This window comes from Hypanus sabinus, chromosome 7 (assembly GCF_030144855.1).
Source record: "Hypanus sabinus isolate sHypSab1 chromosome 7, sHypSab1.hap1, whole genome shotgun sequence".
Classification (NCBI taxonomy): domain Eukaryota; kingdom Metazoa; phylum Chordata; class Chondrichthyes; order Myliobatiformes; family Dasyatidae; genus Hypanus; species Hypanus sabinus.
The window spans coordinates 179422278-179449706 of record NC_082712.1 but is presented as its reverse complement, the minus strand read 5'-3'; the positions used below and the strand labels follow the sequence as shown (position 1 = coordinate 179449706).

General features: G+C 49.2%; 1 protein-coding gene across 4 annotated transcripts in view; it reads left to right on the top strand.

Annotated features, from left to right (window-relative positions):
* Positions 1–27429, top strand: part of LOC132397439 (AMP deaminase 3-like) — an 82544-nt gene that overhangs the window by 32176 nt on the left and 22939 nt on the right. For 3 of the 4 annotated variants that reach the window (XR_009513379.1, XM_059976232.1, XM_059976234.1), the window contains exons 5-9: positions 4748–4967; positions 6458–6587; positions 13516–13710; positions 19042–19173; positions 26727–26890. Coding sequence is in view for 3 of the 4 variants with exons in the window: in XM_059976232.1 (XP_059832215.1) it covers positions 4748–4967; positions 6458–6587; positions 13516–13710; positions 19042–19173; positions 26727–26890 (841 nt within the window). In the remaining variant the exon portion in view is untranslated. The remainder of the gene's footprint in view (positions 1–4747; positions 4968–6457; positions 6588–13515; positions 13711–19041; positions 19174–26726; positions 26891–27429) is intronic. The other variant, XM_059976235.1, reaches the window with a different exon arrangement.

Genomic DNA, 27429 nt, shown 5'->3' with positions numbered 1-27429 from the left:
CCTCCGGACCACGGTCACCCATGATACATATATACAAGCCAACGAAACAACGTTCCTCCGGACCACGGTCACCCACAATACATATATACAACCCAACGAAACAACGTTCCTCCGGACCACGGTCACCCATGATACAAATATACAAGCCAACGAAACAACGTCCCTCCGGACCACGGTCACCCACAATACATATATACAACCCAACGAAACAACGTTCCTCCGGACCACGGTCACCCACAATACATATATACAACCCAACGAAACAACGTTCCTCCGGACCACGGTCACCCACAATACATATATACAACCAAATGAAACAACGTTCCTCTGGACCACGGTCACCCACGATACATATATACAACCCAACGAAACAACGTTCCTCCGGACCACGGTCACCCACAATACATATATACAACCCAACGAAACAACGTTCCTCCGGACCACGGTCACCCACAATACATATATACAACCCAACGAAACAACGTTCCTCTGGACCATGGTCACCCACGATACATATATACAACCAAATGCAACAACACTCCTCTGGACCATGGTCACCCACAATACATATATACAACCCAACGAAACAATGTTCCTCTGGACCATGGTCACCCACAATACATATATACAACCAAATGAAACAACGTTCCTCCGGACCACTGTCACCCACGATACATATATACAACCCAACGAAACAACATCCCTCCGGACCACGGTCACCCACAATACATATATACAACCCAACGAAACAACGTTCCTCTGGACCACGGTCACCCACAATACATATATACAACCCAACGAAACAACGTTCCTCTGGACCACGGTCACCCACAATACATATATACAACCCACAGAAACAACATTCCTCTGGACCACGGTCACCCACAATACATATATACAACCCAACGAAACAACGTTCCTCCGGACCACAGTCATCCGCAATACATATATACAACCCAACGAAACAACGTTCCTCTGGACCACGGTCACCCACAATACATATATACAACCCAACGAAACAACGTTCCTCTGGACCACGGTCACCCACAATACATACATCACACATAAGACATACAGTACAGGAGGCTTTCCATTATTTGGAGCTGAGCATGGATGTTACATGCCAGCTGTCTGCGTGATACACAAGCCAGGGCAATACAATATTAAGAGTAAGCTGTTGCCCATGCAGAAGGCTCCTCCTCTCAGCACAGATGATGAATCTAAAAGAATGGCACAGACCGATACAGTTTGACGCCAGCAGCATTGCAGGAGTTGCCTGTCAGTGTTGAACTCAGTGTAGGACTGCCTCAGGGACTCCAGCTCCGGAGTTTTCCTTGATGTTCACTCCCAAAGCCTCCCGCAGGAGTGGGTACGGATGTTCACTCCCAAAGCCTCCCGCAGGAGTGGGTACGGATGTTCACTCCCAAAGCCTCCCGCATGGGTGGGTACGGATGTTCACTCCCAAAGCCTCACGCAGGAGTGGGTACGGATGTTCACTCCCAAAGCCTCCCGCAGGAGTGGGTACGGATGTTCACTCCCAAAGCCTCCCGCAGGAGTGGGTACGGATGTTCACTCCCAAAGCCTCCCGCAGGAGTGGGTACGGATGTTCACTCCCAAAGCCTCCCGCAGGAGTGGGTACGGATGTTCACTCCCAAAGCCTCCCGCAGGAGTGGGTACGGATGTTCACTCCCAAAGCCTCCCGCAGGAGTGGGTACGGATGTTCACTCCCAAAGCCTCCCGCATGGGTGGGTACGGATGTTCACTCCCAAAGCCTCACGCAGGAGTGGGTACGGATGTTCACTCCCAAAGCCTCCCGCAGGAGTGGGTACGGATGTTCACTCCCAAAGCCTCCCGCAGGAGTGGGTACGGATGTTCACTCCCAAAGCCTCCCGCAGGAGTGGGTACGGATGTTCACTCCCAAAGCCTCCCGCAGGAGTGGGTACGGATGTTCACTCCCAAAGCCTCCCGCAGGAGTGGGTACGGATGTTCACTCCCAAAGCCTCACGCAGGAGTGGGTACGGATGTTCACTCCCAAAGCCTCCCGCAGGAGTGGGTACGGATGTTCACTCCCAAAGCCTCCCGCAGGAGTGGGTACGGATGTTCACTCCCAAAGCCTCCCGCAGGAGTGGGTACGGATGTTCACTCCCAAAGCCTCCCGCAGGAGTGGGTACGGATGTTCACTCCCAAAGCCTCCCGCAGGAGTGGGTACGGATGTTCACTCCCAAAGCCTCCCGCAGGAGTGGGTACGGATGTTCACTCCCAAAGCCTCCCGCAGGAGTGGGTACGGATGTTCACTCCCAAAGCCTCCCGCAGGAGTGGGTACGGATGTTCACTCCCAAAGCCTCCCGCAGGAGTGGGTACGGATGTTCACTCCCAAAGCCTCCCGCAGGAGTGGGTACGGATGTTCACTCCCAAAGCCTCCCGCAGGAGTGGGTACGGATGTTCACTCCCAAAGCCTCCCGCAGGAGTGGGTACGGATGTTCACTCCCAAAGCCTCCCGCAGGAGTGGGTACGGATGTTCACTCCCAAAGCCTCCCGCAGGAGTGGGTACGGATGTTCACTCCCAAAGCCTCCCGCATGGGTGGGTACGGATGTTCACTCCCAAAGCCTCCCGCAGGAGTGGGTATGGCCGCAAGGCAGCAGAGGTTTGAGATCAGAGTTTTCCTTCTCCCAGATGAGCTGCTGAGCCCATCTGCCCGAAGTGACTGGTTTTAAGGTTTTAGTAACCCATCTTAGCCCCTTCTCCTGTCAGCAGAAACTGTTCCACCAGCCTTAGTAGCTGAGCCAGGTGTGAAGGACAGGAGCTGGACTTGATTCTCAGAGGTTATTTGAGACACACATCAATGGGAACATTTAACAGGTTGTGTGAGCTTATCCCCATTACCACCCCACCCCTCCGACTATGACAACCTTAAACCATACACAGGGCAGAACACAAAATATTACCATGAATAATTTAATAAAATATAATTTAAAATGTGTAGTGCGTAGCACAGGTAAATAGTAAACAGTCCTCTTCAAGAAGGGAGAGAGGCAGTAGAAAAGAAAGTACGCTGAACTCAGTGTTTGGGAAGATATTGGAGTCAATTATCAGGAATGAGATGTCAGGGTACTTCGAGGCACATGATAAAGTAGGCTGTTGTCAGCATGGTTTTCTCAAGAGAAAATCTTGCTTGATAAATCTGTTGGAATTCTTTGAAGAAATAACAAGCAGGAGAGAGAAAGGAGAATCGGTTGATGATGTGTACTTGGATTTCCAGAAGGCCTTTGACAAGGTGCCACATATGAGGTTGTTTAACAAGCTATGAGCCCATTACAGGAAAGGTTCTAACATCGATAAAGCAGTGGCTGATTGGCAGGAGGCAACAAAGGGAAATAAAGAGTCCCTTTTCTGGAGAAGTTTGCCAATGAAGATAGGTGGAGGGGCAGGTAGTTTTGAGGAAGTAGAGAAGGACTTAGACAGATGAGGAGAATGGGCAAAGAAATGGTAGATGGAATATAATGTTAGGAATTGCATGATCATGCACTTTAGTAGAAGAAAGGGCCAACTATTTTCTAATTGGAGGAAAAGTACAAAAAACTGAGGCGCAACAGGACTTGGGGTCCTTGTGCAGAATTCTCTAAAGGTTAATTTGCAGGTTGAGTCTGTGGTGAGGAAGGCAAATGCAATGTTTGCATTCATTTCAAGAGGACTGGAATATAAAGCGAGGATGTAATGTTGAGATTTTATAAAGCACTGGTGAGGCCTCACTTGGAGTATTGTGAGTGGGTTTGGGCCCCTTCTCTTAGAAAGGATGTGCTGAAACTGGAGAGGGGTCAAAAGAGGTTCATAAAAATGATTCTAGGTTTGAATGGCTTGTCATATGAATAGTACTTACGGCTCTGGGCCTGTATTCACTAGAATTCAGAAGAATGAGGGGTGACCTCATTGAAACCTATCGAATGGTAAAAGGCCTTGACAGAGTGGATGTGGAGAGGATGTTTCCTGTGGTGGGAGACTCTAAGACACAGTGTCAAAATGGAGTCTATCACGAACCTATCAACCTCTGCCTTAGATATACATAACAACTTAGCTTCCACAGCTGTTTATGGCAATGAATTCCACAGGTTCACCAATCTCTGGCTAAGGAAATTCTTCCTCATCTCTGTTGTAAAAGGATGAATGGAAATGGACTAATTTCCACCTACCTGCCTTTCCCCATAACCTTTAATTCCACTACAATGGAAAAATCTATCCAACCTTGTCTTAAATATATTTACTGAGGCAGCCTCCACTGCTTCATTGGGCAGAGAATTCCACAGATTCACCACCCTCTGGGAAAAGCGGTTCCTCCCCATTTCCATCCGTCCTAAATTTACTCTCCTGGATCTTGAGGCTGTGTGCCCTAGTTCTAGTCTCACCTATCAGTGGAAACAACTTTCCTGCCTCTAACTTATCTATCCCTTTCATAATTGTATGTGTTCTATAAGATCTCCTATCAAGTTTTGTTTTTATTTCAGATTGCAGCATTTGCAGTCTTTAAAAAACACATTTTCTGTCTTCGATGAAGTCCTCTAACATTCAGATCAGGCCACCCCTTGAGCCGGTCGGACCCTGGATGGTGATGGGACATCTCAATGGACCTGGTGTCCAGTAATTCGGAAGCCCTGGCGTCCAGAGGTTGGAAATGACTTTGTGAGAGGATGTGGTGGTGTGTGAACTGGCGAACCATGGGAAGGTCTAACCACTTTGTTCTCATTTCTCCAGACTTCTGCTCTGCCCCCAGAGGTGGCGAGGATCCCTATGATCTGAGCAGTGCACCAGAGAACTTGGAGTATGTGGCAAAGATGAAGGAAGGTGTGATATTTGTTTATGAGAATAAGGAGATGATGGAACAGGATGAACCCAAAGGTCTCCCCTACCCTGACCTCGAGACCTTCACCCTGGACCTCAGTCACATCCTCGCCCTCATTGCTGATGGCCCCACGTAAGTCATGTCTCCACAAAGATGGAATTGGAACTAGAATTGGTTTTCATACGTACTGGGATATTATTAAGGATTAATTTCCATTGTTAAGGGTGTGATTTTGTGGCACTTGAAGGCATATGATAAAATAGGCCAAAGTCACCATGGTTTCCTTGAGGAAAAATCTCGCTTGACAAAGCTGTTGGATTCTTTGAAGAGATAACAGCAGGATGGTCGAAGGAGAGTCAGTTCGATGTTGTGTACTTGGATTTTCAGAAGGCCTTTGATAAGGTGCCACAAATGAGGCTGCTTCACAAGATAAGTGCCCATGGTATTACAGGAAAGATACTTGCACGGTTAAAAGATTGGCTGACTGGCAGGAGGCAAAGAGTGGGAATAAAGGGGGCCTTTTCTGGTCAGCTGCCGGTGATGAGTGATGTTCCACAGCAGTCTGTATTGGGACTGCTTCTTTTTAAGTCGTATGTCAATGATTTGCATGACAGAATTGATGGTTTTGTGGCCAACTTGCAGACAATACAAAGATAAATGGAGGGGTAGGTAATGTTGAGGAAGCAGGGAGATTGCGGAAGGATTTAGACAGATTAGGGGAATGGGCAAAGAAGTGGCAATTCAAAGTTCAAAGTAAATTTATTATCAACGTAACATAATCCCCACGTCACCATGAACTACCCTGAAATTCATTTTCTTGTATGGAATACAGTGTAGGGAAGTGTATGATCATGCACTTTGGTAGAGAAATACAGGTGTAGACTATTTTCTAACTCATGAGCAAATTGAAAAATCAGAGGTGCAAAGGGACTTGGGAATCCTTGTGCAGGATTCTCTAAAGGTTAACCTGCAGATTGAGTCGGTGGTGAGGAAGGCAAATGCATGTTAGTATTCATTTCGAGAACAGGAAAACAAGAATGTCGTGCTGAGGCTTTATAAGGCTTTGGTCAGACCGTGGTTGGAGTATTGTGAGCTGTTTTGGGCCTCTTATCTCAGAAAGAATGTGGTGGTATTCGAGAGAGTCCAGAGGAGCTTCACAAGAATTATTTCAGAAATGAAAGAAGATTGTTTGATGACTCTGGGCCTGTACTTGCTGCTGTTTAGATGAATGAAGGGGATCTCATTGAATCCTATAGAATATTGAAAGGCCCAGACAGTGAATGTGGAGAGGATGTTTCCTATAGTGGGAGAGTCTCGGACCAGAGGGCACAGCCTCAGAATAGAGTGATGACCTTTTAGAACAGAGATGAGGTGGAATATCTTTGGCCAGGAGGTGGTGAATCTGTGGAATTCATTGCCACAGGCAGCTGTGGAGGCCAAGTCATTGGGTATATTTAAAGCAGAGGTTAATAAATTCTTGATTAGCCAGGGTACCAAAGGTTTTGGGAGAAGGCAGGAGAATGGGGTTGAGAGGGATTATAGATCAGCCATGATGGAATAGCAGAGAAGACTTTATGGGCCGAATGCTCCTATGCCTCCTGGTCTTATGGTTTGTCCCACAGGAAGACCTACTGCCACCGGAGGCTGAACTTCCTGGGCTCCAAGTTCTACCTACACGAGATGCTGAACGAGATGGCGGAGCTGAGGGAACTGAAGGGGGTGCCACACCGCGACTTCTACAACGTCCGCAAGGTGAGAGAGTGAATCAGCAACGCTGCTGAGGGCAGTCAGCACCACTGGCTGAGCTCACTGGACAGGGTTGGACACCGGTCAGCACCACTGGCTGAGCTCACTGGACAGGGTTGGACACCGGTCACCATCACTGGCTGAGCTCACTGGACAGGGTTGGACACCGGTCACCATCACTGGCTGAGCTCACTGGACAGGGTTGGACACCTGTCACCACCACTGGCTGAGCTCTCTGGACAGGGTTGGACACCGGTCACCACCACTGGCTGAGCTCACTGGACAGGGTTGGACACCGGTCACCACCACTGGCTGAGCTCACTGGACAGGGTTGGACACCGGTCACCACCACTGGCTGAGCTCACTGGACAGGGTTGGACACCGGTCACCACCACTGGCTGAGCTCATTGGACAGGGTTGGACACCGGTCACCACCACTGGCTGAGCTCACTGGACAGGGTTGGACACCGGTCACCATCACTGGCTGAGCTCACTGGACAGGGTTGGACACCGGTCACCATCACTGGCTGAGCTCACTGGACAGGGTTGGACACCTGTCACCACCACTGGCTGAGCTCTCTGGACAGGGTTGGACACCGGTCACCACCACTGGCTGAGCTCTCTGGACAGGGTTGGACACCGGTCACCACCACCGGCTGAGCTCTCTGGACAGGGTTGGACACCGGTCACCACCACTGGCTGAGCTCTCTGGACAGGGTTGGACACCGGTCACCACCACTGGCTGAGCTCACTGGACAGGGTTGGACACCGGTCGCCACCACTGGCTGAGCTCACTGGACAGGGTTGGACACCGGTCACCACCACTGGCTGAGCTCACTGGACAGGGTTGGACACCGGTCACCACCACTGGCTGAGCTCACTGGACAGGGTTGGACACCGGTCACCACCGCTGGCTGAGCTCACTGGACAGGGTTGGACACCGGTCGCCACCACTGGCTGAGCTCACTGGACAGGGTTGGACACCGGTCACCACCACCGGCTGAGCTCACTGGACAGGGTTGGACACCGGTCACCACCACCGGCTGAGCTCACTGGACAGGGTTGGACACCGGTCACCACCACTGGCTGAGCTCTCTGGACAGGGTTGGACACCGGTCACCACCACTGGCTGAGCTCACTGGACAGGGTTGGACACCGGTCACCATCACTGGCTGAGCTCACTGGACAGGGTTGGACACCTGTCACCACCACTGGCTGAGCTCACTGGACAGGGTTGGACACCGGTCACCATCACTGGCTGAGCTCACTGGACAGGGTTGGACACCGGTCACCACCACCGGCTGAGCTCACTGGACAGGGTTGGACACCGGTCGCCACCACTGGCTGAGCTCACTGGACAGGGTTGGACACCGGTCACCACCACTGGCTGAGCTCACTGGACAGGGTTGGACACCGGTCACCACCACTGGCTGAGCTCACTGGACAGGGTTGGACACCGGTCACCACCACTGGCTGAGCTCACTGGACAGGGTTGGACACCGGTCACCATCACTGGCTGAGCTCACTGGACAGGGTTGGACACCGGTCACCATCACTGGCTGAGCTCACTGGACAGGGTTGGACACCGGTCACCATCACTGGCTGAGCTCACTGGACAGGGTTGGACACCGGTCACCACCACCGGCTGAGCTCACTGGACAGGGTTGGACACCGGTCGCCACCACTGGCTGAGCTCACTGGACAGGGTTGGACACCGGTCGCCACCACTGGCTGAGCTCACTGGACAGGGTTGGACACCGGTCACCACCACTGGCTGAGCTCACTGGACAGGGTTGGACACCGGTCACCACCACTGGCTGAGCTCACTGGACAGGGTTGGACACCGGTCGCCACCACCGGCTGAGCTCACTGGACAGGGTTGGACACCGGTCACCATCACTGGCTGAGCTCACTGGACAGGGTTGGACACCGGTCACCATCACTGGCTGAGCTCACTGGACAGGGTTGGACACCGGTCACCACCACCGGCTGAGCTCACTGGACAGGGTTGGACACCGGTCGCCACCACTGGCTGAGCTCACTGGACAGGGTTGGACACCGGTCACCACCACTGGCTGAGCTCACTGGACAGGGTTGGACACCGGTCGCCACCACTGGCTGAGTTCTCTGGACAGGGTTGGACACCAGTCACCACCACTGGCTGAGCTCACTGGACAGGGTTGGACACCGGTCACCATCACTGGCTGAGTTCTCTGGACAGGGTTGGACACCGGTCACCACCACTGGCTGAGCTCACTGGACAGGGTTGGACACCGGTCACCATCACTGGCTGAGCTCACTGGACAGGGTTGGACACCGGTCACCACCGCTGGCTGAGCTCACTGGACAGGGTTGGACACCGGTCGCCACCACCGGCTGAGCTCACTGGACAGGGTTGGACACCGGTCACCACCACTGGCTGAGCTCACTGGACAGGGTTGGACACCGGTCACCACCACCGGCTGAGCTCACTGGACAGGGTTGGACACCGGTCACCACCACTGGCTGAGCTCTCTGGACAGGGTTGGACACCGGTCACCACCACTGGCTGAGCTCACTGGACAGGGTTGGACACCGGTCACCACCACTGGCTGAGCTCACTGGACAGGGTTGGACACCGGTCACCATCACTGGCTGAGCTCACTGGACAGGGTTGGACACCGGTCACCATCACTGGCTGAGCTCACTGGACAGGGTTGGACACCGGTCACCACCACTGGCTGAGCTCACTGGACAGGGTTGGACACCGGTCACCACCACTGGCTGAGCTCACTGGACAGGGTTGGACACCGGTCACCACCACTGGCTGAGCTCACTGGACAGGGTTGGACACCGGTCACCACCACTGGCTGCTCACTGGACAGGGTTGGACACCGGTCACCATCACTGGCTGAGCTCACTGGACAGGGTTGGACACCGGTCACCACCACTGGCTGAGCTCACTGGACAGGGTTGGACACCGGTCACCACCACTGGCTGAGCTCACTGGACAGGGTTGGACACCGGTCACCACCACTGGCTGAGCTCACTGGACAGGGTTGGACACCGGTCACCACCACTGGCTGAGCTCACTGGACAGGGTTGGACACCGGTCACCATCACTGGCTGAGCTCACTGGACAGGGTTGGACACCGGTCAGCACCACTGGCTGAGCTCACTGGACAGGGTTGGACACCGGTCACCATCACCGGCTGAGCTCACTGGACAGGGTTGGACACCGGTCACCACCACTGGCTGAGCTCACTGGACAGGGTTGGACACCGGTCACCACCACTGGCTGAGCTCACTGGACAGGGTTGGACACCGGTCACCACCACTGGCTGAGCTCATTGGACAGGGTTGGACACCGGTCACCATCACTGGCTGAGCTCACTGGACAGGGTTGGACACCGGTCACCATCACTGGCTGAGCTCACTGGACAGGGTTGGACACCGGTCGCCACCACCGGCTGAGCTCTCTGGACAGGGTTGGACACCGGTCACCACCACTGGCTGAGCTCACTGGACAGGGTTGGACACCGGTCACCATCACTGGCTGAGCTCACTGGACAGGGTTGGACACCTGTCACCACCACTGGCTGAGCTCACTGGACAGGGTTGGACACCGGTCACCACCACTGGCTGAGCTCACTGGACAGGGTTGGACACCGGTCACCATCACCGGCTGAGCTCACTGGACAGGGTTGGACACCGGTCACCACCACTGGCTGAGCTCACTGGACAGGGTTGGACACCGGTCACCACCACTGGCTGAGCTCTCTGGACAGGGTTGGACACCGGTCACCACCACTGGCTGAGCTCACTGGACAGGGTTGGACACCGGTCACCATCACTGGCTGAGCTCACTGGACAGGGTTGGACCCCGGTCGCCACCACTGGCTGAGCTCACTGGACAGGGTTGGACACCGGTCACCACCACTGGCTGAGCTCTCTGGACAGGGTTGGACACCGGTCACCACCACTGGCTGAGCTCTCTGGACAGGGTTGGACACCGGTCGCCACCACTGGCTGAGCTCTCTGGACAGGGTTGGACACCGGTCACCACCACTGGCTGAGCTCACTGGACAGGGTTGGACACCGGTCACCACCACCGGCTGAGCTCACTGGACAGGGTTGGACACCGGTCACCACCACTGGCTGAGCTCACTGGACAGGGTTGGACACCGGTCACCACCACTGGCTGAGCTCACTGGACAGGGTTGGACACCGGTCACCACCACTGGCTGAGCTCACTGGACAGGGTTGGACACCGGTCACCACCACTGGCTGAGCTCACTGGACAGGGTTGGACACCGGTCACCATCACTGGCTGAGCTCACTGGACAGGGTTGGACACCGGTCACCACCACTGGCTGAGCTCACTGGACAGGGTTGGACACCGGTCACCATCACAGGCCGGAACCCATTGGCAGTTTGGGACTGGTTTCTATCACTGGCTGAGAACTCCTAACCACATCGACCACTGGCTGAACTCATTGGCCAATGCCAGTCAGTGACCAGCAGACACAGGCTGAGTGCAGTTTCAGTAGAAACTCCCTGGCTGAGACCGCGAGAGCATAGCTGTTATGTGCCACCAGCGTGGTAGTGTACTGGTTAGTGCTACATGATTAAAGCTCAGGGGGTCAGAGTTCGGAGTTCAATTCTGATCGTCCTCCCCGTGGAATGTGTGGGTTTCCTCCCACAGTCCAAAGATGAACTGGGTAGTTTAATTGGTCCCAGGATTAGGCTGGCATTAAGTAGGTGGGCTGCTGGCCAGTGCGACTCTTTGGGCCGTGACAGCCTATTCCACACAGTATCTCCACATAAGTAAATAAATAAGCCCCCTGAAACACTGGCATTGTACAGAGACGGAGAGCCATGGCCTGCACGTCAGTAGAACCAGCACTGTACCAGGGGCATAACCTGGAGGGAGGTCTGGGGGGAACGTCAGAGGTGAGTTATTTAGAGAGGGATGGGTGCATGGAACGTGTTGCCAGGGGTGGTGGTAGAGGCTGATACATTGGGGACATTTAAGAGACTCTTAGATAGGCAAGTGGAGATAGAAAAACAAGGGTTAGGTTAGATTGAAATTCCTAGCTACAGGTTGTGAGGTGGTTGTCCCCAGGTGCTATTGAAATATAACTGACATCACTTAGAGACGATGCTGCTCTCGACTGGGTTGTCAACAGTTGGTGCAGTGTTGCCATGGTAATATACTGATTTTTCCAGCGCATTCCAGACAATGCGATCACTGGGATCTCCCCCACCCATATATGTATATATGTATCGTGGGTGACCGTGGTCCAGAGGAATGTTGTTTCGTTGGGTTGTATATATGTATCGTGGGTGACCATGGTCCGGAGGAATGTTGTTTCGTTGGGTTGTATATATGTATCGTGGGTGACCGTGGTCCGGAGGAACGTTGTTTCGTTGGGTTGTATATATGTATCGTGGGTGACTGTGGTCCGGAGGAACGTTGTTTCGTTGGGTTGTATATATGTATCGTGGGTGACCATGGTCCAGAGGAGCGTTGTTTCGTTGGGTTGTATATATGTATTGTGGATGACTGTGGTCCGGAGGAACGTTGTTTCGTTGGGTTGTATATATGTATTGTGGGTGACTGGTCCGGAGGAATGTTGTTTCGTTGGGTTGTATATATGTATTGTGGGTGACCGTGGTCCGGAGGAACGTTGTTTCGTTGGGTTGTATATGTGTATTGTGGGTGACCGTGGTCCGGAGGAATGTTGTTTCGTTGGGTTGTATATATGTATCGTGGGTGACTGTGGTCCAGAGGGACGTTGTTTCGTTGGGTTGTATATATGTATCGTGGGTGACCGTGGTCCGGAGGAACGTTGTTTTGTTGAGTTGTATATATGTATTGTGGGTGACCGTGTTCCGGAGGGACGTTGTTTCGTTGGGTTGTATATATGTATCATGGGTGACCGTGGTCTGGAGGAACGTTGTTTTGTTGGGTTGTATATATGTATTGTGGGTGACCGTGGTCCGGAGGAACATTGTTTCGTTGGGTTGTATATATGTATTGTGGGTGACCGTGGTCCGGAGGAACGTTGTTTCATTGGGTTGTATATATGTATCGTGGGTGACCCTGGTCCGGAAGAACGTTGTTTCATTGGGTTGTATATATGTATTGTGGGTGACCGTGGTCCGGAGGAATGTTGTTTCGTTGGGTTGTATATATGTATTGCGGATGACTGTGGTCCGGAGGAACGTTGTTTCGTTGGGTTGTATATATGTATTGTGGGTGACTGGTCCGGAGGAATGTTGTTTCGTTGGGTTGTATATATGTATTGTGGGTGACCGTGGTCCGGAGGAACGTTGTTTCGTTGGGTTGTATATGTGTATTGTGGGTGACCGTGGTCCGGAGGAATGTTGTTTCGTTGGGTTGTATATATGTATCGTGGGTGACTGTGGTCCAGAGGGACGTTGTTTCGTTGGGTTGTATATATGTATCGTGGGTGACCGTGGTCCGGAGGAACGTTGTTTTGTTGAGTTGTATATATGTATTGTGGGTGACCGTGTTCCGGAGGGACGTTGTTTCGTTGGGTTGTATATATGTATTGTGGGTGACCGTGGTCCGGAGGAACGTTGTTTCGTTGGGTTGTATATATGTATTGTGGGTGACCCTGGTCCGGAAGAACGTTGTTTCATTGGGTTGTATATATGTATTGTGGGTGACCGTGGTCCGGAGGAACGTTGTTTCGTTGGGTTGTATATATGTATTGTGGGTGACCGCGGTCTGGAGGAATGTTGTTTCGTTGGGTTGTATGAATGTGCAGTCAGATGATGCTAATGTTGAATTTCCTGGGTATGGATTGTTAGGGTAAGTCCTCAGTGTTATCGAAATACATGTGATCACTCTGTCTGAGTCAGAGCAGAGTTGTTGTGTTATTGTCCTGTGTCCGGGGAGTACTGACTGTGTCTGCTTGTATCCCAGGTGGACACCCACATCCACGCGGCTGCATGCATGAGTCAGAAACACCTGCTCAGGTTTATCCAGCAGACCAACAAGAAGGAGGCAGACAGGGTGGTCCTGGAGAGGAAGGGTCACAAGCTGACCCTCCGCCAGCTGTTTGCCAGCCTCAACATGGATCCCTACGACCTCACTGTCGATTCGCTAGACGTGCATGCGGTGAGTCCATTGCTCTGTTCACGGTTATCATTGGCACTTCCCTCCAGCATTGCTGTGCTCTGTTAAAGATGGGATCAGTATCAGACCAGCATTTCGCAGTTCCAAGTCAACTTATTATCAAGGTGCAGTACTGTGCAAAAGTCTTTGGGACACATATCCAACTAGTGTGACAAAGACTTTTGTAAATGTAAATGGGAATGAGATTCGCTCACTGACGGGCTCGATGCCTGTTGTGGTTGCTGTTCGGGAGTATTCTGGAGGAATGTGAATATAGCCGATAATAATTCAACCAAAAACCAGTCCAATTCTAATTGTAAATTATAAATTGAAGTTACAGTACTCTACAAAAGATTTAGGTACCCTAGCTACAGTGTGTATATGTGTGTGTGTGTGTGTGTATATATATATATATAAAATATGTGTGTGTGGCCCAATAACCAAAGTCTCATAGAAATAGTTAACGGTATAAAAAAGACAAACTACCATTTAACCAAGTACCAAGTTCTGTACTTAAATGAAATACAAAACAAATTATAACAATACCAATATTACTACAGTACTATAGAACTTTGTATTAGTTTTAACAGTTATCGACAGAGGAATTCATCCAATGAACGCTGCCGTACTCTTTTGATCAACTAAATGAATCACAAAGGGTACTGGATACGATCCTGCCCTCCAGGGTTCAGCAACAGCTATTACCCCTTGACCATCAGGCTCTTGAACCAGTGGGGAGAACTTCACTCACCCCACCACTGAACCGTTCCCACAAAATATGGACTCACTTTCAAGGGCTCTTATCTTATGTTCTCGATATTTATTGCTTATTTATTATCATTGTTGTTTCTTTTTTCTGTTTTTGTATTTGCAGTTTGTTGTCTTTTGCACACTGATTGTTGGCCTTGTTGAAGAGGTCTTTCATTGATCCTGTTATGATTATTGGATTTATTGATTATGCCCACAAAGTGAATTTTAGGGTTGTACATGGTGACACTTATGTACTTTGATAATAAATTTACTTTGAAATCAGTGCAGACACATAATGCAGATAATAGACTTCCTTCATGCAATGTATTCTTAAAATCTTTATTTTCATTGTAGCATTCAAGATGATTGTCAATACCTTCAAGTTCTTCATAGTTCCTAACTTGTTCAAGTAGTGAAATTTTTTTATTTTCACTTCCAGCCATTTTTGGCATCTCCAAGCCCGAATGTTTGAAATCACAGTGAGCAAAGCAGTTCCGAATTATCTTTCTGCTTATTTCTCACCAACTATCAGTGACAGAAATCACTGCTTTTTGTACACAAGCACATGTAACTGACACTATTTAGAAATTGTTTGCTCTAAGCACTGTGTAGTGTCTAACGGCCACACAACTGCATGTGACTGACGCTAGTTAGAAACCGTTTGGTCTCCTGAACCAATTAAGCAGCGTAGTGTCCCAAATAAATGAAGGTAATCCCGGCAATTTTCTCAATTAGCTTTTGTTCTTTAAGGGTTGTCCCAAATAAGCAGCTGCCTCGATTAACCAATAGCCTAGTTAACCAGATCTACTTTCCTACCTTGAGATTCATTTTCTTGCAGGAAAATAAAAAGTGTCCTTGAAAGTGAGTTTGTAAGTCACAGAATCATTTCAGCATTGTGCTGAGTGAAGTTACTCCCTCTGGTTCAGGAGCCTGATGGTTGTGGAATAATAACTGTTCCTGATCCTGGTGGTGTGGGACCTGAGGCTCATTGTGCAGAGTGAAGTTATTCCCTCTGGTTCAGGAGCCTGATGGTTGTGGAATAATAACTGTTCCTGAACCTGGTGGTGTGGGACCTGAGGCTCATTGTGCTGAGTGAAGTTATCCACACTGGTTCAGGAGCCTGATGGTTGTGGAATAATAACTGTTCCTGATCCTGGTGGTGTGGGACCTGAGGCTCATTGTGCTGAGTGAAGTTATCCACACTGGTTCAGGAGCCTGATGGTTGTGGAATAATAACTGTTCCTGATCCTGGTGGTGTGGGACCTGAGATTCATTGTGGTGAGTGAAGTTATTCCCTCTGGTTCAGGAGCCTGATGGTTGTGGGGTAATAACTGTTCCTGAACCTGGTGGTGTGGGACCTGAGGCTCATTGTGGTGAGTGAAGTTATCCACACAGGTTCAGGAGCCTGATGGTTGTGGGGTAATAACTGTTCCTGAACCTGGTGGTGTGGGACCTGAGGCTCATTGTGCTGAGTGAAGTTATCCTCACTGGTTCAGGAGCCTGATGGTTGTAGGGTAATAACTGTTCCTGAACCTGGTGGTGTGGGACCTGAGGCTCATTGTGCTGAGTGAAGTTATTCCCTCTGGTTCAGGAGCCTGATGGTTGTGGGGTAATAACTGTTTCAGAACCTGGTGGTGTGGGACCTGAGGCTCATTGTGCTGAGTGAAGTTATTCCCTCTGGTTCAGGAGCCTGATGGTTGTGGAATAATAACTGTTCCTGAACCTGGTGGTGTGGGACCTGAGGCTCATTGTGCTGAGTGAAGTTATTCCCTCTGGTTCAGGAGCCTGATGGTTGTGGGGTAATAACTGTTCCTGAACCTGGTGGTGTGGGACCTGAGGCTCATTGTGCTGAGTGAAGTTATTCCCTCTGGTTCAGGAGCCTGATGGCTGTGGGGTAATAACTGTTCCTGAACCTGGTGGTGTGGGACCTGAGGCTCATTGTGCTGAGTGAAGTTATTCCCTCTGGTTCAGGAGCCTGATGGTTGTGGGGTAATAACTGTTCCTGAACCTGGTGGTGTGGGACCTGACGCTCATTGTGCAGAGTGAAGTTATTCCCTCTGGTTCAGGAGCCTGATGGTTGTGGGGTAATAACTGTTCCTGAACCTGGTGGTGTGGGACCTGAGGCTCATTGTGCGGAGTGAAGTTATTCCCTCTGGTTCAGGAGCCTGATGGTTGTGGGGTAATAACTGTTCCTGAACCTGGTGGTGTGGGACCTGAGGCTCATTGTGCAGAGTGAAGTTATTCCCTCTGGTTCAGGAGCCTGATGGTTGTGGGGTAATAACTGTTTCAGAAGTCTAGTCACTTTTTATTGTCATTTCGACCATAACTGCTGGTACAGTACACAATAAAAATTAGACAATGTTTTTCAGGACCATGGTGTTACATGAAACAATTTTTAAAAAACTACACTGAACTACGTAAGAACAACACAGAAAAAACTACACTAGACTACAGACCTACCCAGGACTGCATAAAGTGCACAAAACAGTGCAGGTATTACAATAACTAATAAACAAGACGATAGGCACAGTAGAGGGCAGTAAGTTGGTGTCAGTCCAGGCTCTGGGTATTGAGGAGTCTGATAGCTTGGGGGAAGAAACTGTTACACAGTCTGGTCATGAGAGCCCGAATGCTTTGGAGCCTTTTCCCAGATGGCAGGAGGGAGAAAAGTTTGTATGAGGGGTGCGTGGGGTCCTTCATAATGCTGTTTGCTTTGCAGATGCAGTGTGTAGTGTAAATGTCTGTAATGGCGGGAAGAGAGACCCCAATGATCTTCTCAGCTGACCTCACTATCCGCTGCAGGGTCTTGCGATCCGAGATGGTGCAATTTCCGAACCAGGCAGTGATGCAGCTGCTCAGGATGCTCTCAATACAACCCCTGTAGAATGTGATGAGGATGGGGTGTGGGAGATGGCCTTTCCTCAGCCTTCGCAGAAAGTAGAGACGCTGCTGGGCTTTCTTTGCTCTGGAGCTGGTGTTGAGGGACCAGGTGAGATTCTCTGCCAGGTGAACCCCAAGAAATTTGGTGCTGTTAACGATCTCTACTGAGGAGCTGTCAATGTTCAGCAGAGAGTGGTCACTCTGTGCCCTCCTGAAGTCAACAACCATCTCTTTTGTTTTGTTTACATTCAGAGACAGGTTGTTGGCTCTGCACCAGTACTTTAGCCGCTGCATCTCCTCTCTGTAAGCTGACTCGTTCTTGCTGATGAGACCCACCACGGTCATGTCATTGGTGAACTTGATGTGGTTTGAGCTGTGTGTTGCAGCACAGTCATGGGTCAGCAGAGTGAACAGCAGTGGACTGAGCACGCAGCCCTGGGGGGCCCCCGTGAACTTGGTGTTGTGGGACCCAAGGCTCCTGTACCTCCTGCCTGAGAAGAGAGCATGTCCTCACGTTATGTAGATGTGCTCAATGATGCGGAGGGCTTTGCCTACAAAGGACTGAGCTGCATCCACTACTTTCCCATTCCTGTAATCGGTTTCCAGGCCAGGCCGAGATGCAACCGGTTGGGATACTCTCCGCTGCTTGCCAGGGCTTTTGGTGACGTGCCAAATCTACATACTCATTGCGCACCCCTCTCTGCCCCTCAAGAAGGCGGGTGAGCTGCCGCTGGCGCGGTGAGGTAGGGTCTGGGCTTCCTTGCTGCAGGCTTATGGTGAGAGGGAAATGAGTGGTAGGGCTAAAGGAGGGCCGATGAAAAGCTGTGTTTAAACTATCGGTCCACCACAGCCTGAGCTGATTGGTGAACAATCATGGTTCTGGTCGCCTCATTATAGGAAGGATGTGGAAGCTTTAGAGAGGGTGCAGAGGAGATTGACCAAGGATACTGCCTGCATCTGACAGCATGTCTAATGAGGACAGGTTGAGTTGGTGAGGGCTTTTCTCTTTGGAGCGGAGGAGGATGAGAGCTGTCTTGATAGAGGTGTACAAGATGATAAGAGGCATCAACAGAGTGGCAATAGGTAATACAAAGGGCTTAATTGGAGGAAAGTATGCAGGGGTGATGTCAGAGGCAGGTTTTTTACACAGAGTTGGGGATGTGTGGAATGTGCTGTATGGGGAAGTAGTAGAAGTAGATTCATTTGGGATATTTTAGAAACTTTTAAATAGGCACATGGATGATAGAAATAGGGAGGGCTCCTTGGGATGGAAGGGTTAGAATCATCTTCGAGTAGGTTATAAGAATGGCCTGTCCTCTTTTCTGAATGGACAATAAACCCATGAACACAACCTCACATTGTTCTGTTCAGTTTTTGCACTACTTTATTTATTTTTTGTGTATATTTATAGTTTCACAACACATGCCAGTGATATTAAACCCGATTCTGGTTCTTTCTCTCTGCTGTACGTTCCATGGTGTATGTGACCACTCAATGGACAATGACTTCCTTCTGTTCTCACACAAACGGAGCCTCACTGACCGCTATCCTGTGCCGGGAACAGGTGCCACACCCTTCCATCTGTGTGTTGTACAGACTGTTCCTGTGGTCAAACTAGTGATTTGAACAGCCATGACATGACCTCGCGCTCCTCTATGCCAAACGTTGAGAAATCTCATTTGGAAAAATTCATCTTCCTTTTAGGGTCGTCAAACTTTTCACCGATTTGACAAATTTAATGCAAAATACAACCCGGTGGGTGCCAGTGAGCTGCGGGATCTCTACCTGAAGACAGACAACTACATCCAGGGAGAGTACTTTGCCTGCATCATCAAGGTAAGTCAATGGCCTATGCAGTGAGGTAATCTGTTGTAAACTCTCCTCACCCCAACGATGTGAAACTGCCCTCCTTTATACAGAAAGGAGCAGGAAAGGACAGGGAGGGAGGCAAAAGAGGTGGGGGTGTGGCACTGTTGATCAGAGATAGTGTCACAGCTGCAGAAAAGGAGGAAGTCATGGAGGGATTGTCCACTGAGTCTCTGGAGGTGGAAGTTGGGAACAGGAATGGGTCAATAACTCTACTGGGTGTGTTTTATAGACCACCCAAAAGTAACAGGGACATCGAGGAACAGATAGATAGACAGATTCTGGAAAGGTGTAATAATTGTTGTTAATTGAAAGGTTGTTGTGATGGGAGATTTTAATTTCCCAAATATTGATTGGCATTTCCCTAGAGCAAGGGGTTTAGATAGGATGGAGTTTGTTAGGTGTGTTCAGGAAGGTTTCCTGACACAATATGTAGATAAGCCTTCAAGAGGAGAGGCTGTACTTGATCTGGTATTGGGAAATGAACCTGGTCAGGTGTCAGGTCTCTCAGTGGGAGAGCATTTTGGAGACAGTGATCACAATTCTATCCCCTTTACCATAGCATTGGAGAGTAAGGGGAAATATGAAGCTATCAGGGAGGAACTTGGAAGCATAAATTGAGAACAGATGTTCTCAGGGAAATGTACAGAAGGAATGTGGCAAATGTTCAGGGAATATTTGCATGGTGTTCTGCATAGGTTTCAATGAGACAGGGAAAGGATGGTAGGGTACAGGAACTGTGGTGTACAAAGGCTGTTGAAAATCTAGCCAAGAAGAAAAGGAAAGCTTACAAAAGGTTCAAAAAAACTAGGTAATGATAGAGATGTAGAAGATTATAAGGTTAGCAGGAAGGAGCTTAAGAATGAAATTAGGAGAGCCAGAAGGGGCCATGAGAAGGCCTTGGTGAGCAGGATTAAGGAAAACCCCAAGGCATTCTACAAGCAGGTGAAGAGCAAGAGGATAAGATATGGGAGAATAGAACCTATCAAGTGTGGAAGTGGAAAACTGTGTGGAACCGGAGGAGATAGCAGAGGTACTTAATAAATACTCTGCTTCAGTAATCACTACGGAAAAGGATCTTGGCGATTGCAGGGATGACTTGCAGTGGATTGAAAACTTGAGCATACAGACATTAAGAAAGAGGATGTGCTGGAGCTTTTGGAAAGCATCAAGTTGAATAAGTCTTCAGGACCGGATGAGATATACCCCTGGCTACTGTGGGAGGTGAGGGAGCAGATTGCTGAGCCTCTGGCGATGATCTTTGCACCATCAATGGGGATGGGAGAGGTTCCAGAGGATTGGAGGGTTGCAGACATTGTTCCCTTATTCAAGAAAGGAAGTAGAGATAGCCCAGGAAATTATAGACCAGTCAGTCTTACTTCAGTGGTTGGTAAGTTGATGAAGGAGATCCTGAGAGGCAGAAGTTATGAACATTTGGAGAGGTATAATATGATTAGGAACAGTCAGCATGGCTTTGTCAAGGGCAGGTCATGTCTAACAAGCCTGATTGAATTTTTTGAGGATGTGACTAAACACATTGATGAAGGAAGAGCAGTAGATGTAGTGTATATGGATTTCAGCAAGGCATTTGATAAGGTACCTCATGCAAGGCATATTGACAAAGTAAGGAGGCATGGGATCCAAGGGGACATTCCTTTGTGGATTCAGAACTGGCTTGCCCACAGAAGGCAAAGAATGGTTGTAGATGGATTATATTCTGCATGGAGGTCGGTGACCAGTGGAGTGCCTTAGGGATCTGTTCTGGGACCCCTACTCTTCATGACTTTTATAAATGACCTGGATGAGGAAGTGGAGGGATGGGTTAGTAAGTTTTCTGATGACACAAAGGTTGGAGGTGTTGTGGATAGTGTAGAGGGCTGTCAGAGGTTACAACAGGACATTGATAGGATGCAAAACTGGGCTGAGAAGTGGCAGATGGAGTTCAACCCAGATAAGTGTGAAGTGTTTCATTTTGGTAGGTCAAATATGATGGCAGAATATAGTATTAATTGTAAGACTCTTGGCAGTGTGGAGGATCAGAGGGATCTTGGGGTCCAGGTCCATAGGACATTCAAAGCTGCTGCGCAGGTTGACTGTGGTTAAGAGGGCATACAGTGCATTGGCCTTCATTGACTGTGGGATTGAGTTTAAGGGTCGAGAGGTAATGTTACAGCTTTATAGGACCCTGGTCAGATCCCACTTGGAGTACTGTGCTCAGTTCTGGTCGCCTCACTACAGGCAGGATGTGAAAACTATAGAAAGGGTGCAGAGGAGATTTACAAGTATGTTGCCTGGATTGGGGAGCATGCCCTGTGAGAATAGGTTGAGTGAACTCGGCCTTTTCTCCCTGGAATGACGGAGGATGAGAGGTGATCTGACAGAGGTCTATAAGATGAAGAGAGGCATTGATCGTGTGGATAGTCAGAGGCTTTTTCCCAGGGCTGAAATGGCCAACACAGTTTTATGGTGCTTGGAAGTAGGTACAGAGGAGATGTCAGGAGTAAGTTTTTTACTCAGAGAGTGGTGAGTGCGTGGAATGGGTTGCCAGCAACTGTGGTGGAGGCGGATACGATAGGGTCTTTAAGAGACTCCTGGATAGGTACATGGAGCTTAGAGAAATAGAGGGCTGTGGGTGGGCCTCTGAAGTACTTGTTCAACACAGCATTGAAGGGCCGAAGGGCCTGTATTGTGCTGTAGGTTTTCGATGTTTCTCTGTTTCCTCTGAAAGGTCCAGTACCTTATCTGCTTTGTTGCTGTCAATGCTCTGGGACCAGAGTACATTACAGCTACATTTTTGTTTTATTCACTGCTGTGGCCTCACCTTGAGTATTGTGAACAGTTTTGGGCCCCTCATCTTAGAAAAGATGTGCTGGCATTGGAGAGGATCCAGAGGAAGTTGGCAAGGATGATTCCAGGAATGAAAGGGTTGTCATTCGAGGAACGTCTTTTTGTTCTGGGTCTGTAGTTGCTGCAATTCAGAAGGATGAGGGGGGGATCTCATTGAAACCTTTTGAATGGTGAAAGGTCTAGACAGAGTAGATGTGGAAAGGATGTTTCCTATGGTGGAAGAGTCTAGGACAAGAGGGCACAGCCTCGGGATAGAGGGGCGTCCATTCAAAACAGAGATGCGGAGAAATTTCTTTAGTGGGGGGTGGTGAATTTGTGATATTTGTTACCACATGCAGTTGTGGAGGCCAGGTTGTTGGGTGTATTTAAGGCAGAGATTGATAGGTTCTTGTTTGGACATGGCATCAAAGGTTTTGGGGAGAAAGCCAGGAACTGGGTTTGCGGAGGAGATAGGAAAGAAGGATCAGCCATGATTGAATGGTGGAGCAGACTCACTGGGTCAGATGGCCTAATTCTGCTCCCATGTCTTATGGTCTTATAAACCTGCTTGAGCTTTCAGGTCTCTTAAATTGAAACTATCTCCCTCAAAAGATAATTGTCAGGCCAACGTGTTTTTACTACACTCCTACACTGCAGAATTCAATACCTAAAATTGGAACGGATGCAAACTCAGTTGACACTTTAAAATAACACACACAACATGCTGGAGGAACTCAGCAGGCCAGGCAGCATTTATGGAAAAGAGTACAGTCGATGTTTTGGGTCAAGACTCTTCTCTGGTCTTAATGAAGGGTCTCAGCTCAAAACATCGACTGTTTACTCTTTTCCATCGATGCTGCCTGGCCTGCTGAGTTCCTCCAGTATTTGTGTGTTTACTCCTTTCCATCGATGCTGCCTGGCCTGCTGAGTTCCTCCAGCATTTTGTGTGTTTACTCTTTTCCATCAATGCTGCCTGGCCTGCTGAGTTCCTCCAGCATTTTGTGTGTGTTTACTCTTTTCCCCCATAGACGCTGCCTGGCCTGCTGAGTTCCTCCAGCATTTGTGTGTTTACTCTTTTCCATAGACGCTGCCTGGCCTGCTGAGTTCCTCCAGTATTTTGTGTGTTTACTCTTTTCCCCCATAGACGCTGCCTGGCCTGCTGAGTTCCTCCAGTATTTGTGTGTTTACTCTTTTCCATCGATGCTGCCTGGCCTGCTGAGTTCCTCCAGCATTTTGTGTGTGTTTACTCTTTTCCATCGATGCTGCCTGGCCTGCTGAGTTCCTCCAGCATTTTGTGTGTTTACTCTTTTCCATCGATGCTGCCTGGCCTGCTGAGTTCCTCCAGTATTTTGTGTGTTTACTCTTTTCCATCGATGCTGCCTGGCCTGCTGAGTTCCTCCAGTATTTTGTGTGTTTACTCTTTTCCATCGATGCTGCCTGGCCTGCTGAGTTCCTCCAGCATTTTGTGTGTTGCTCGGATTTCCACATTCTTCAGATTTTCTCTTGTTTGTGATTTGACACTTTTGAACACCAGATCAAAACCTATTTATTTAACTTTGCTTTTAACTAACATCTTTTTGTCTTTTATTTTCATGTTTGCACTTTATCCCTTTTAAAGCACTTTGAACTACAGCCTCTGTATGAAAAGTACTCAGTAAATATTATTTTGTTTGTCGCCTCTGACATGGACAGAGATGTGACAGCTATGTAATGGGGTGAACCTGTGAGGTGGTGTGACTTACTTCTCCACAACACATGGGTTTGCTGAGTCACACAGTCATAGAGCACTACAGGCCTTTCAGCCCATCTAGTCCATACTGAACTAGTCATATAGACCTGCATTTTGACCACAACCCTCCATACACCTCCCATCCATGTACCTATCCAAACTTCTCTTAAGTGTTGAATTGACTTTGAATCCACCAGTTCTGCTGGCAGTTCGATCCACATTCCCACCATCCCGAGTGAAGAAATTCCCCCTCAGGTTCCCCTTAAACATTTCACCTTCCACACTTAACCCAAAGGCCCTATCTATAACCTTCATAATTTTGAATATCTCTATCAAATCTCCCCTCAACTTTCTACACTCCAGGGAATAAAATCCTAACCTATTCAACCTTTCCTTATAACTCAGGCCCTCAAGTCTTAGCAAGATCCTTGTAAATTTTCTCTGCACTCTTTCTTACATCTTTCCTGTAGGGCGACCAAAGCTACACACAATGCTCCAAATTCGGCCTCACCATCGTCTTATTCAATTTCAACATAGCATCCCAACTCCTCTACTCTGATTTATGAAGGCCAATGTGGCAAAAGCTTTCTTTGTGAGCTTATCTACCTGTGAAAGCACATTCAAGGAATTCTGGATCTGTACACCTCGATTCCTCTGTTCTACTGCCCTCCTCCGTGCCCAGCCCCTCACTGTGTCTGTCCTACCCTGAACTGCCCTGCCAAAGTACAAAGGCTCAGACCAGAGTCAGCTGCAGAATTGAGTGTGCAGACCGCATGGGGCACAGAAGGGAGATCTCCTGTCCTCAGTAACATCAGACGTGTGCTTACTGGTCTGGCGCATGAACTCCAGGCTGTGTGTTACTGAAACTGGTTGTAATTATTAAATTTTGCAAAAGCCATGCTGGGACTTGTACTCAGTGTGCACTTATTTAGTTACACCAGTATACCTGCTGATTAATACAAGTATCAGCCAATCATGTGGCAGCAACTCAATGCATAAATCATGCGGACATGTTCAAGAGGTTCAGTTGTTGTTCAGACCAAACATCAGAATGGGAAAGAAATGTAATCTAAGTGACTGACTGTGGAATGATTGCTGGTGCCAGATGGGGTGGTTTGAGTATCTCAGAAACTGCTGATCTCCTGGGATCTTCACGCACAACAGTCTCTAGAGTTTACAGAGAATGGTGTGATGAACAAAAAGAATATCCCCAGTAAGTGGTAGGTCTGTGGGCAAAAACCCCTTGTTAATGAGAGAGGTCAGAGGAGAATGGCCAGACTGGTTCAAGCTGACAGGAAGGCGACAGTAACTAAAATGATCACACGTTACAACAGTGGTGTGCAGAAGAACATTTTGAAAGCACAACACATCGAACCTTGAAGTGTTTGGGCTACAGCAACTGAAAACCGGACTGGGTTCACTCCTGTACTGGATGAAGGGACCACTGAGAGAATGCTCTGTACCTCTGGCTGGTTCATCTCAATGCACAGCAAGATCCAACACAGCAGCAGGACTGGGAAAGCTGACGGACTCAGGATTATCACAGGGTTGGGGAGGGCACAGCTTTATAGAGAGAGGGGAAACATTGAAAAGGGGGACTGATGGGCAACTAAAAAGGAGCTGTTTGTATTTTCCATCAAGATCAGTCTACAGCCATTGCGAATGCAACATTCTGCTACTACCGATTAACCCAAACGGATACACCTCCTGGTCTCCTTGATGTGGGTTTCCCTGGCTGATATACACTGCTCTGCATTCACAGGGAATCCTGCAAGCACCAGCCATCCTGAGGCGCAGGTCATCTTTAACCCCCTTAAGCTGTGATTTGAGCTTCCTTATGGGTTTGTGGATGGGGCTCAGGACTCGACGTACCCAGGCATCATCCCTGATGAGGTGATAGAGCTTGTCATCGAAATGTTGATTAAAATCGATAACTGTACCCAGTTAAAAGCCCAAGAGGAGTTTATTCGTGAGGGGCAACTTTTCACCCAGAAGGTGATGGGTGATGGAAAGAGCTGCCAGAGGAAGTGGTTCATGTGAATAGAATTACGATATTTAAAATACTCTTGGACAGGGACATAGATAGGAAATGATTAGAGGGATTTGGGCCAAGCATGTAAATGGAGCTGGGCTCTTGTAGGCAGCTTGGTAAGCGTGGACTATTTTTAAGCAGTACGCCTCTGTAAATATTGACCTCAGGCTCCTGGGGAGACCACAGGACCTCAGAGACAACATGGCAGAGGAATACCATTACCGCGCCAGTGACCCGGGTTCAATTCCCGACGCTGCCTGTAAGGCGTTTGCATGTTCTCCCAGCGACCGCGTGGGTTTGCTCTGGGTCCAGAGGTGTACGTGTGAGTAGATTAATTGGACACACGGGTGGAAGTGGGTGGCATGGGTCTGCTCTGGGTCCAGAGGTGTACGTGTGAGTAGATTAATTGGACACACGGGTGGAAGTGGGTCTGCTCTGGGTCCAGAGGTGTACGTGTGAGTAGATTAATTGGACACACGGGTGGAAGTGGGTGGCGTGGGTCTGCTCTGGGTCCAGAAGTGTACGTGTGAGTAGATTAATTGGACACACGAGTGGAAGTGGGTGGCGTGGGTTGGTTGGGGATATGTTTATAGAGATACAGCATGGAACGGGCCCTTCCAACCCAGCTATTTAACCCCAGCCTAATCACAGGACAATTTACACTGACCAGTTAACCTACCGACCGGTACATATTTGGACTGTGGGAGGAAACCGGAGCACCCGGAGGAAACCCACATGCACATGGGAAGCACGTAAAAAAACTTTCTTACAGAATCATAGAACCGATGTAATAGCGTGGAGCCCCCATCTGACCACTGTCATGATGCTAGCTGTGGGATCTTCAGCTGTAAGTCTTGAGGCGGTGTCAGATGCTGTGGAAATACTGTTGCTGTATCAGTGTGTAAAAGGCCTTTGCTGTTTGTACTTTCCTGGCAGGAAGTCTCCCGGGATCTGGAGGAGAACAAATATCAGTACACCGAGCCTCGGCTCTCGATCTATGGAAGGTCAGCGAGCGAGTGGAGTAGCCTGGCCAAGTGGTTCATTAAACACCAAGTCTACTCGCCCTATGTCCGCTGGATTATACAGGTTCCACGCATTTAGTACGTCCTGAAATCACTGCCATTTCACAATCACATCAGGCAGCCGAATCTCCTTGTCAACACTGCCCATTTTTACATATAAAACTCCAAAAGTTTATTTACACAGAACATTCACAAAGTACAAACATTAAGTATTTACAAGACAGTGAATAAATTCAAATCAAAACATGATTATTACTGTCTATAAGACGGTTAATTCCCTGGGGGGGCACCTTTCCTGGAAATACCCCACTATGTCCATTGTCCAAGAAGTATCCTTGGAGAGGGGCAGGCCGTCAGCCCAGGCAGAACTGTAAACCTTCTGCCGCCAAGACCCATAAATGGCCATCTTGTCCAGGCCCAGGAGCAAACCCACCAGTAGGTCCTCCTCATGCCCAACCCTTCCGTACTGGGTGCCCGTATATGAGGAGTACGGGGCTGAAGTGTAACCAGAACCTGAGCAGCAGCCCCTTCAGACACTCAAACAGGGGCTGCAACCTCTCACACTCCATATAAGCATGGTACACTGACTCCTCCCGGTCACAGGATGGACAGTGAAC